Source organism: Nicotiana attenuata, chromosome 11, assembly GCF_001879085.1.
Source record: "Nicotiana attenuata strain UT chromosome 11, NIATTr2, whole genome shotgun sequence".
In the NCBI taxonomy this organism is placed as follows: Eukaryota; Viridiplantae; Streptophyta; class Magnoliopsida; order Solanales; family Solanaceae; genus Nicotiana; species Nicotiana attenuata.
The window spans coordinates 32,121,927-32,134,223 of NC_031999.1; the positions used below are offsets into that span (position 1 = coordinate 32,121,927).

The window sequence follows — 12,297 nt, forward strand, 5'->3', positions numbered from 1 at the left end:
TTATACGTTTGATAAAAGTAAGATAAATTTAATATACAATTTTCATAACCGCTAACCTTAAACTTCTATAATTTCTCATGGTGAATATATATCTTTTGCCGTTTTTATCCCTACTTGGAACTAAATTAACTTTATATGTTTTAGTAGCTATCAAATTTGAAGTAGGAAGAGTCTTGCCTCATGTATTAAATCCGGAAAAAAAGCGACCACAAAAAGCGACCAAAGTTGGTCGCTTACAGGTCACAAAGCGACCAAAAAGCGTCCAAATGGGGCTGGTCGCTATTTCCCAGAAAATATTTTTTTAAATAGAAAAGCGACCAACAAGCGATCAAAGTTGGTCGCTTTTCTGGGTATAATTTTGGCAGAAACTGCCTGTTTTGGCAGCTACACCACCTGCCAGCATACCAAATTCTCTATTACAAGCAACAACAACAACACTACAAAAAAACCCCAATTACCAACAAAAAAAAATGTTGGTAAATTGATCAAATTGGTTGGCATTTTGAATTACTAAGAGATTACCAACGGATATTGACCCGTTGCTAAAAGGCTCGATGGTAAATTTTACCAACCATATTGAATTGTTGGTAAAATTACCAACTAAAAATTAGTTAGTAAACACCAAATAAATTTGTTGGCAATTTTTGAATCTTGAGTCCAAGATTTTCGTTGGTAAATTTACTAACAAAAATTCAGTTGGAAGTTCGTTAGTAAATTTACTAACATATAGAAATTGAGTTAGTAAAATTAGTTTTTGATTATTTAAATTGTGTTTGTAACTGGTTGGTAAATATAGTAACAAGAAAAATTCCATTAGTATTCTGTTAGCAACTATACTAATGGATACCAACTTGGTTGGTAAATCCGATAGTATATTTTTAAAAATACATTGGTAATCGGTTGGTAATTTTGTCTATGGAAAAGTTCTGTTTAGTAAATTGTTGGTAATTTACAAACAAATTTCAAATTCGTTAACAAATATGGTTATAATAATTGTATTAATATTAATTTAAAGCTTTAAAAGATCCCAAAAAAACGTAAACAAAATAAAAAACATACTAAAACTTTATAAATAATAATATCTATCATGAAGTTGAAAGCAGAATCCAAAATGTGTCTAACATAAAAGAAGCTAACATAAATCTAAATACGACTCGTGTCATTTGGCGACGAGTTGCAGAATCCAAGACGTGTCTAACATAAAAGAAGCTAACATAAATCTAAATACGACTCGTGTCATTTGGCGACGAGTCATGTCTACGAGAAGGCGGTGTAGGTAAGCCACCTATGAGGACCGACAGACGGTTTTGGAGTAGTTGATCAACTTGCTCACGCACCTCTTGCTGCATCTCGTGTCTCATTTCTTCACGCATTTCTTCTCTCATTTCTGGTCTAATCTCTTCTCTGATCTCTAATCTCATCTCATGCTTCATCTCTTCCTTAATTTCTTGCAAACGATGTCCTACACATTCACTCACTCGAGCATTGAAATCTAGATCTTGAAGTGGAGATATCGAGCTGGAGGAAGCACCAACATGCCCATAGAAAGGAGCTTGAGAACCAAGACCATAAATGCGCGTCTTCTTAACACCGACTTCCTCCAAATAAATTTGTGAGAAATCAACTTCAGGAGGCTCACTGGACCCATCTTCAGGCTGAGACGCAGATACAATTTTAGACATTATGGCGTCCTGAACAAAAAGAAAATGATATAAACTCTATAATAATAACTTTGACAGAGAAAACATCAAGAACACAGTCATAAAGGTAACAAAACTGAAAACTCAAATGTCAATAATAACACCTTAAAGACAATTGTTTTGATGTAGAAAACAGTGTTCCTACAAATTGCATTACTTGTTTGCCATCCAGCAGAATTTAAATGAAAACTCTGCACATCATTGACCGTGTAAATATCATTTTACAGCTCTCTATTTCTAGAGCTGTTCGAAATAGCATTTCACTAACATGTGAAGACATATCAAAATATTGAGCAAGTAAAAGGTGGTATATATAACCTGTAGTTGGGACCCTTAGACAAAATATTGAAGATTCGCAAAATCAGAAGAATGCCTTCCACTGGAAAATGACATTCATTTATCATCAATTCTTTGACTCTTAAGTAACATCTTGCATGCTTTGTGCTAATCCTATAAATTGTGACACTGACTACTATAGATATATATGTTAAAACTGAATGGCCATCGCAATCAAAGTAGCAAACGTCACAGCAAAAAGGTAATCCGATGATTATTGTGTTAGAGATGTTGTAGATATATGCTTATCAAATTTGCCGATTTTATTCTTTCATCATGCTTCCGTTGAGGTTAAAAATTATTAACCTAATAGCTTTCGCTGTAAAATAGAGTTAAATATTCATCAGTTTTATCATTAAAGAAGTACCAATCCTATTTTTATAGCCATGAAGATATCAAACTTTGACGATGTCTAGTATAGTTTGCAATAACATATCCAATATGATTTCAAAAGTGGTGGGGAACCTGCAGTGTACGCACACCTTTACCTCTACTTTGAGTGATGTTATACATATAGTTTCTGATAGACCCTTAATCGATAAAAAAAAGTGTTTCGAAACAATATATAATTATGTACATCGTTTCTATTTTCTAATATAAGGTCATAATGATCCGAGTTTCTAATTGAAGTGATCGACAAGTGTGCAAGCCTTAAAGTCAGAAGGTTAAACTACATTTTTGTGAATATGGTGGAACTTCATTATATCACTACTGATGATAACTTAACTAGGCCCCAATATTACGACCACCTCACATGCATCCAATTGTTAGGACTAAGTTTTGTAGAAGATATGTCCATTAGGCAGAACCAATAATGGGTGCAGAATGTCATGACACTCAATAATCCTCTATGATAACTGATGCAGACAAAATATATTTCGAAAGACTTTCACACGTGTGTGCGTGCATATATTTCTTTTGTGAACAATGATTGCATAGAAACAGATGCAAGGAAGAGAGTCAATTGAACACAGTCATAAAGGCAACAAATCTGAAAACTCAAATGTCAATAATAACACCTAAAAGACAATTGTTTTGATGTAGACAACAGTGTTCCTACAAATTGCATTACTTGTTTGCCATCAATTTGTTATACTTTCAGATAAAGAAGTAATAATTATCAATAATGACATGTTATATATATTATATGTGCAGTTTATAAAATATCAAAGGTAAAGTAAGATGGAAGTCTAACTCTTTTTTTTTAAATCCAACAGATTTTGTTATTCTATAGATAAAATAACTACCAAGAGAATGCAGTACTCTCTTGGGCCAATGTGTCCAACCAAGAAACATAACTTGAGGAATTGGGACAAATTTGACACAAGGAAAACTAAGACCTGTTGGAATGCTGGAGATTTGGTAACAAAGTGGAGAAGATTGATGGGATTCCGGATACAAGAAATGCCACGAACCCGTACAATGACTAGGCTGGGACTAAGACCGAGTAGCCACTCAACAGAGACCTTAGTTTGGACATCTTAAACTGCCTGTATTGAAGTGTGAAATTTAAGGATGCCATTTTCCTCTTTACGAGCAGCAGTAACCACTCCAACATATGCTCGGAAGAGTAGAAACAAGCTTCTACATGAATCTTAATAAAGTTTCTACTTGAAGGCTAACAGCTTGCACTAGAAGTGGGTATTTTCTTCGTGCAGAAAAGATTACTTTTCTTTTCCTTTTCCCAATTAGGAAACATAAAGAGTTTTAGAAGCTGCAGATATATGCAAGAATCTGGCATCCAAGTAAAACGCGATACGTCTTAACATGTTAAACCCCAATTACCAAAGTACAGAGACTATCAATTCCAGGATGATATGGTTGTCTTCAAGAATAATATCCCACGTGCTTAATAATTGATAAACATCCACACATTCAGTGTTGGAAAGAGCGTGAAGCGAGGAAAAGCGACAACCCCCATTTCACGAGAAGCGAGAAGCGAGAAACGAAGCGCTCGCTTTTTTGAAGTGAAGCGGAATTTAAAGAAAAAATAAAATAAATACTGCAAAGAGGAATTCTCTGTTAAATACTAGAAAAACTGGGCAGTAATTTTCTGAGAAAGAACCGAAGGTAAAAAAAAAAATCGCCAGCATTTCGCTGCTTTTTGGACATTTAGAAAGAAAGAAAGAAGGCAACAAACTGGCTGATCACTTAGCTAATTATGCTATTGATGTAGGTCCACAAAGAAAAACACATTTACTGCATCTCAAAGGAAAGCCCTGGCCAGTTCTTTGGCGACGCTACTGTTGGACTTTGGGAGCTATATTTGGAGGGCTCTCACAAGGGCATATGCACTGTACTCTATATGTATAGTTTTCCAGGATGTGATTCATGGGAATGATACATTCACATTATACTGGACATCGCTACATCCTAGGAAGGTACACTACATTATCATAAAGGAAACTCATTGTGCTATAGACCTGGACAACTCGAAGTTTCAAATGTGGGAGGTGATTCAAAGGATATTTACCAAATATGGGGAGTTAACAAAAGACATAAAAGGATGCAATGGAATCTCAAGACGACTTTCAACAAATTAACAAGGAATCACACAAAACAATGCACGAATATCAGTGAACTAAAGGATGTACTGTTTTCATTTGGTTTAGTGCTCAAAGTTTGTGCTACGCTTTCAAGCCAAATAATGAAGATGTCAAAAAATTATTCAAAGAGCTACAAGAATCTGCCCAGCTCTTGGCAGAAGACGAATCAAATATGGAGAGGGCGCTCATGCGATTGATATCCATATGGCTAGTTTATATTCTGTTTCGTTTATACTGTTATAGGCTACAAGTTTCTACATTTCTTAGTTCAAATTGTAAGACCAATTTTGGGTATCACTCATTCAAAATTGGTCATAGGAGATATGTAATCGCAAGATAGGTGCTTTACTTTTACTTGCCAATAAATGACATCCAAGCTATAGTAACTTACATAAGTGCTCTTAGATTTCTGGTCCACAAACTCCTTGTTCGCCTTGACATGTGTCTTCTTCAGAAGCTCATGTGGATGAGCTGGTCTTCCTAGTTCTTTAGCCTAGAATTGAAAACCACGTTCACTATATTAATACATAATCACTAGCTTTGGAGATATTATAACTTGGCTAATAAAAAAGGAATATACCAGTTGTCTTGTATGTTCTAGGTGACTTCTGGAGCCTCTTGTATGGCGTGAGGGACCAGACCCTTTACCACCTTTCTCACTTAGCCGATTCCTTGAGCATTGCACGGACTTGGATTTAAAAGCCTCAGTCTCCCAGTGAGGCTTTGCATGAATACATGACAATCGTGGCTTTTCATACCAAACAATTTATGTTTTTTCATGTCCACACACCTTCCCATATTTGAGACATATCCATATGGAAAATTCAGATTCTCCACCCATTCACACTACACTTTTTTCGACTTCTTGTCTAGTGTATAACAAGCTTTCGGATATTCGTCACCAACAGCATGTAATTCAGGGCGTCGGCAGAACTCTTTCAAGTCTTCTCTAGATTTGGCATTATCTTTTGTTTTACCATCTACGTCCATCACTGTGTTGAACACATTCTCGAAAAAGTTTTTCTCAATGTGCATAACATCTAGATTGTGTCGGATCAGATTTGTACTCCAATACGGCAAATCCCAAAATATGCTTCTTTTCTTCCAACCCGAAAACTTACTAATTTTGCCATTAACAATATCAGCCCCAAGCTCTGTCACCTTTTTCAACCCCAATTCATTTATCTCCTTCAGTATATCATCACCTGACCGTATCGGGGGAGGATGCGTTCTGACCACTTTATTCTTTCTAAATGAATTTCTGTTATTTCTGTATGGATGATCCAGTGGTAGGAACTTACGATGATTGTCAAACCATGACTGTTTGCCACCTTTAGTCAAAGTAAAAGCATCTGTATTCTCCATACAATATGGACATGCTAGCCTACCCGCAGTACCCCATCTAGACAACATCGAATATGCAGGAAAATCACTAATTGTCCACATCAAAGCAGCTTGCATGTTAAAATTTTGCTTCTTAGAGATATCATATGTGTCCACACCTATACTCCACAAATGTTTTAGTTCTGCAATCAAAGGCTGCAATCAAACTTTTGCTTAGGGTTCTTCGGTCTAGGAACTATAACCGACAAAAACAAATAGGACTCTTTCATACACATCCAAGGCGGCAAGTTGTATGGTGTCACAACTATTGGCCAAGATGAATACTGTTGACCTGTTTTTCCAAATGGTTGAAAACCATCTGTGCATAGCCCCAACCTGACATTACGACTTTCAGCTGCAAAAGATGGATGCATCTTATCAAAGTGTTTCCATACGGGCGCATCTGAACAGTAACGCATCACACCTTCCTCAACTTCATGCTCGGCATGCCATCGCATATGTGCAGCAGTCATGTCGGAAGCATATAACCGTTGTAACCGTGGAGTGAGGGGAAAGTAGTACATATGTTTGAATGGTACAAGATTTCTCTTTGAATTCGATATTTGCCTAGTAGGCTTGTACCTGGGATGGCGACAAAACTTGCAATGGCTAAGTTCACTGTCTTCTCCCCAATAAATCATACAGGCATTTATACAACTGTGGATTTTTTCTACTGGCATGTTCATTTCCTGCATTAACTTCTTAGTTTCATAGAAATTATTTGGCATTAGGTTATCCGGAGGAATCATCTCATTCACATATTGACAAATGTCATCAAAACATCTATCAGATAGATGGTGTTCAGACTTGATGTGCAATAAACGTGCAACAGCTGACAATTGAGAATATGTTTCACAGCCAGGCCACACCTCTTGATTTGCAGAATCTATCATATCATAAAATTTCTGCGCATCAGGATTCGGTAATTCATCCCTATCAATCGGATCGAATGAGGGGCCAGCGACGTCAAGGACCATTCTGTGGTATGAAGTAGGTGATCCAGGCTCATACAATTGCATCCACATTTACCGATTCGGTATTCATAGACTGATCCCAATTTCGCATCTCTTCATGTTGATTTATATTTCTCGTAACCTCATTTTCTCCATGCAAGTACCATATATGATATCCAGGTACAAAGCCATCGCGCAATAAATGTTCGTGGACAGTAAGAACATCTTCAAAATTTCTGTTCTGACACTTTTTTCGGTTACATGGACACCTTAGTCTCTCACCATCCCTCCCTTCACGATGATTCTTTGCAAACTCAATAAATTGCTCAACACCCCTTATGAATTCTGGATTATACAAACCTCTCGTTAACCTTCTATACATCCACTCGCGATTTAAAGTCATTTTTCAAACAAACTTTCTTTCCTGATAATGTAAAAGGATTACAGTAGCATTATTGATTTCTAAAAATCGTTAGATAGTAGTACAAAAAGAGTACTAATAATCAAATTAGGCCTCAAATCCCAATTATAATGAGCAAAAGCTTTCAACATATCTACAATATACTGGATAAATTAGATTGATAAAAAATACTTACCACTTACCCGCCGAATATTGAATTGTGGAATTGAGAAGCTTCCAAACGATAGCTTGTGAGAGACTGCTGTGAGATTATCTATCAGTTGGGAAAGATAATGGAAAGGATTAGCCATATTGTGATCGTGGGTACAGAGAAGAAGCTAAAATGACGCCAGTTCTCTATAATTTTAGGAGAGTGGGGAAGGTAGGCGGTACCGTCTATGCGTAGTATGGCTGAAATCTGTGTAATTTAGAAGAGTGGGGTAATTAATTAGGCGGTACAATCTATATAATTTGCTTTGGAAATTACTTTAATTTGGTGTTTAATTAGTATACTGTATAGTGTAGGCGTTTAATTAACACACACACACACACACACACACACACACACACACGCGCGCACACACACACACACAAACATATATATATATTGGCAAAATATATTTTTTTCCTTTACTCTTATTTTCTGTCTTTTAATTTGTTTGCTTAGAATTATTTAAAAAATCTTAATTGTTAGAAATTTAAAATCCATATAATCTCCAAATATTAATTTGAGTTCCGTAATTTTATTTTTGATTCTTAATTAAACTATGTTAATACTAACTAATCACATGAATTATACATGTATCTTTTGGTTATTATATTATCATACAAATTAATAAATTTTAATTGCACCAAACTATTTGTATAAAATAATAAAATTTTAATTGCACTCATGTTTGAATTATTAAATATAAACTAGGTCCAAACATAAGTTATAGCTAATTATTTAATGTTCGAATATGCAATGAAATTATTACTAATTAATATTAGAACTAGTATTATTACCCACGCCGATGCGCGTACACTAACCATGTCAAATATTAGAGTTATTTAGGTTATATATAAATAATCTTAAATTTTAAATAACCTTCTTGATAAATATAGATAATTATTGGATATTAATTAATTAAAAAACGCTACGTGAAAAAAGATTAATTGTTTCTCAAATCTCCTACTTATTATTATATTTTATTTTTTAGTACCATTCTCGCCAGTGTCATAGATCCTAAAAATAGTCAGAATCGAATAATAACTGTCACGACCCAACCCCGGTCGTGATGGCGCCCAACACACTGCTAGGCAAGCCCGACCATTTAAACAACCTCAACCGATTAATCACAGTAGATAAGTAAATTTTTACAACTAAAATACCAAGTTAAATGCGGAAATCCTAAAATAAATTCTAACATTCAGAAAGCCCAAAATATAAAATACTACTCAGCCCATAGAATCTGGTGTCACAAGTCTGAGCCTCTAATGCATGAGTATTAACCTACTACATAATGTTTTTTTCTAGAAATGAGGAAAAACAAATAAATGAAATATAAGGAAGATCAGGACTGCGAACGCCAATTTGCAGCTACCTTGAATCTCCCGAAGTGATGCTAGGCGGAGAAGATCTCACTCAGCCTCAGTGGGTGCACCTGAATCTGCACACAAGGTGCAGGGAGTATTGTGAGTACTTCCAACTCAGAAAGTAATAAATATAAATAAAGTCTGAGGATAAGAAATCCTAAATGAACACAAAGCAAAGCTATAAATACAACAACGCGAACCAATAGCATAATATAGTAAACATTGAAAACAATTAATAATAAAATAATATCAGATTAAGAATAAATGGCAATTAAATATGCAATGCAACACATAAACCGGTACTCTCCAGTACCCCGCTGCGGCGTACAGCCCGCTCCATTTATTTAACGTCGACGGCGCTCACTAGGGGTGTGCAGACTCCGGGAGGGGCCCCTTACGGCCCAAGTGCAATAATAAGCCATATCGTGGCATCAAACAGGCCCTCGGCCTCATATCAATATCAATATCATATCACTGCGGCGTGCATTCCGATCCCATACTCAGTCCAAAATCACATAAGCCTTTCGGCACAATAATATAAAAATATTCAGCCCAAACTTCATTTAAAAATATTACTTTAGTTTCTACTTTTAGAAAAATGGCTGAGTTTACAAAAATAGTGTTAAATACCAAGAATGAGTTCAATATCTAGAAATATGGTAGGAAACCAGTAAAAATAATCCCTGAAGGATTCAAGTAGTTGGCACGAAGCCCAATTATGACAATTAATCCATTTTTATAAGTATATCACAAAACTACAATCAATTAGGTAGTAATTTTATTAAGCGGGACGGACCAAGTCACAATCCCCGACGGTGCTCTACCCCACGCCCGTTATCCGCGTGCAAGTCACCTCACATAGCACTACATTGTGAAAATTCGGGGTTTCAAACCCTCAACACAACATTTACATTTATTACTAACCTCAAGCTGGCCAAAGTCCTAACTTGCTATGCCCTTGCCTTTCGAATTAACCTCCTCGTGCGTCAAATCTGACAAAAACCACAACGAATACATCACAATATGCTAATGGGACAATACCCAATCAAAAACAATCGAAAAATAGTGAAATTCCCGAAATTAGCAAAAACCCGAGCCCCGGGCCCACTTCTCGAAAATCAGTAAATTTACCATCAACGGATTCCTTATCTCGCCACGAGTCTATACATATAAAGAACACCAAAATCGGAGTCCAAATGACCCCTCAAATTCCCATTTTTGCTCTCTTAGGTTTCAAGCCCTAACCTCCATTTTTGACCTTTAATTCCTTGATTTTTCAATTTAAATTCATGTATTTGCATCATAAAATCGTGTTTAGGCTTAGAAATTCTTACCTCGATGAAGTCCCTTAATTTCTCTCCTCCAACTCGCCCAAATTCTCCAAGTCCGAAGTGAAAATATGAAACCCTTTCAAAAATTCGCGAAGGGAAATAAAACCATTTCTGACCAGTTATTTTCGTATCAGCGGCTACGTAGCCGCATCTGCGACTTCCGCTTTTGCGGTTGAGAGTCGCTTCTACGGACAAGACAGCTTCTGCGGTTACTAGACCGCTTTTGTGGTCCCGCATCTGCTATTCCTTTTACGCAGGTGCGGTTTCCTTTAGCCTTCCAAAATTCCGCATCTGCGGTCCTATTGTCGCATCTGCGACTCCGCAGATGCGGTCAGCATCTCCGCACCTGCGATGCCTGTCGCTTCTGCGGTTCTTGACTCGCTTCTGTGGTATCGCATCTGCGGTCCCATTTCCGCAGAAGCGAAAATACCAGAAGCAGCACAGGTTCTGCAATCTCCTAAGTTCAAAACTTCCCGTTAGCCATCCGAAATCACCCCGAGGCCCCCGGGACCTCAACCAAAAACACAAACATGATCCAATGCCTTATTCAAACTTGCTCCAATCATCAAAACACCTCAAACAACACTAAAACCATCATTTCTCATCGAATTCAAGCCTAAGTTCTTCCAAAACTTCCGAAACACGCATTCGATCAAAAACCTACCCAAATCACCTCCGAATGACCTGAAATTTTGCACACACATCCCAAATCACATAACGAAGCTACAAAAACTCTCGGAATTCCATTCCGACCCTCGGATCAAAATCTCACCTATCGACCGGAAATCGCCAAAATTCTAACTTTGCCAATTCAAGCCTAATTCTACTCCGGACCTCTAAACTTACTTCCGATCACACTACTAAGTCACAAATCATCCCCCGAAGCTAACCAAATCATCAGAATTCATATTCGAGCCTTCTAACTCATAAGTCAACATCCGGTTGACTTTTTCCAAACCAAACCTTACTTAAAGAGACTAAGTGGCTCATTTCCTACCAAAACCAACCCAAATCAATTCTAACACACCAAATACCGATGATGAAACATGAAGAAGCATAAAATGGGGGAAACGGGGCGGTAACTCATGAGACGACGGGTCGGGTCGTCACATCCTCCCCAACTTAAACAAACGCTCGTCCTCGAGCGTACACAGAGCTGTGCTACAAGCCAACCAATCGCTGAATAACCCTTCCATGCATATACCCGGGGTGATTCCACATCACCCTATCTCACATAGGTCCGACAACGCATTTTAACTATAATTACACAATCCAGTCCCGCCTATAAATCATAGAACCACATTCCACTTTCCGAAATCATCCACAAGACCAGAACCTCACATCTATATTCAGAATAAGCCCGAACCAGCTGTAATAACCCATACCTGCAACCTCAGTTGCAATCATATGATATTCCACATAACCCAAACACTCGAAACAATAACTTCTATTCACAGTAGTTGCCCACAACACCCGAATACCGGTAGAAAACCTCTTCACAACTAAAGTTTCCTTCCAATACTTTTACATATACTGCAATTGATAACTAAAACACGCAGTAAGCCATCACCATTTCTCAGATCAACCATTCATGAAACCACTTCCCCTTTGGCAAATGCTACATCAAATTTCTGAGTCGAAGCTCGATATTATCCTTCCAACATACTGAAATCGAATCTGCTCGTACTCATTAAAGATCCCAACGATATCGTCTAATCAACACACTACTCTGGTGGCATTACACATTAGTACAGGACTAAGCCACAACTCGCACAATACGCGCACCAATAAGCAACAGTCCGAACATACCCAAATCATGAAAATGACTCAAATGAAAGAGCTGTACTTCAAGCCCTCCAGTACCATCACAACACAAAACTGAGAGCCCGCCTCCTATCATAGAGACAGAACACACAAAACCTACTCACAGTATCATACCTCTACTTAACTTCATCCCATTGCGTGACCTCATCCAGTACGAACCGCTTAGGCAATAAGCCACCCCGTACATAATCAAAAGTCTTGTATGATGCCACAAGGTGCTGATAGGCTACCGATTAAATCGCGGTACAA

The 12,297-nt window shown here is 37.3% G+C and overlaps 1 protein-coding gene across 1 annotated transcript; it reads right to left on the reverse strand.

Annotated features, from left to right (window-relative positions):
- Window positions 5,429-6,990, reverse strand: LOC109234800. The gene is made up of 2 exons (XM_019400855.1): window positions 6,198-6,990; window positions 5,429-6,084 (listed from the first exon to the last, which is right to left on the reverse strand). Exons 1-2 carry the CDS (start codon window positions 6,988-6,990, stop codon window positions 5,429-5,431), a joined length of 1,449 nt encoding a protein of 482 aa, XP_019256400.1.

Excerpts from the sequence above, each read along its gene's own strand:
- LOC109234800 (XM_019400855.1), bottom strand. The coding sequence starts at position 6,990 with ATGTGGATGCAATTGTATGAGCCTGGATCACCTACTTCATACCACAGA. Across the intron at positions 6,085-6,197 it reads CAACTTGCCGCCTTGGATGT|GTGTGGACACATATGATATC; the intron begins GTATGAAAGAGT and ends TGTGGAGTATAG.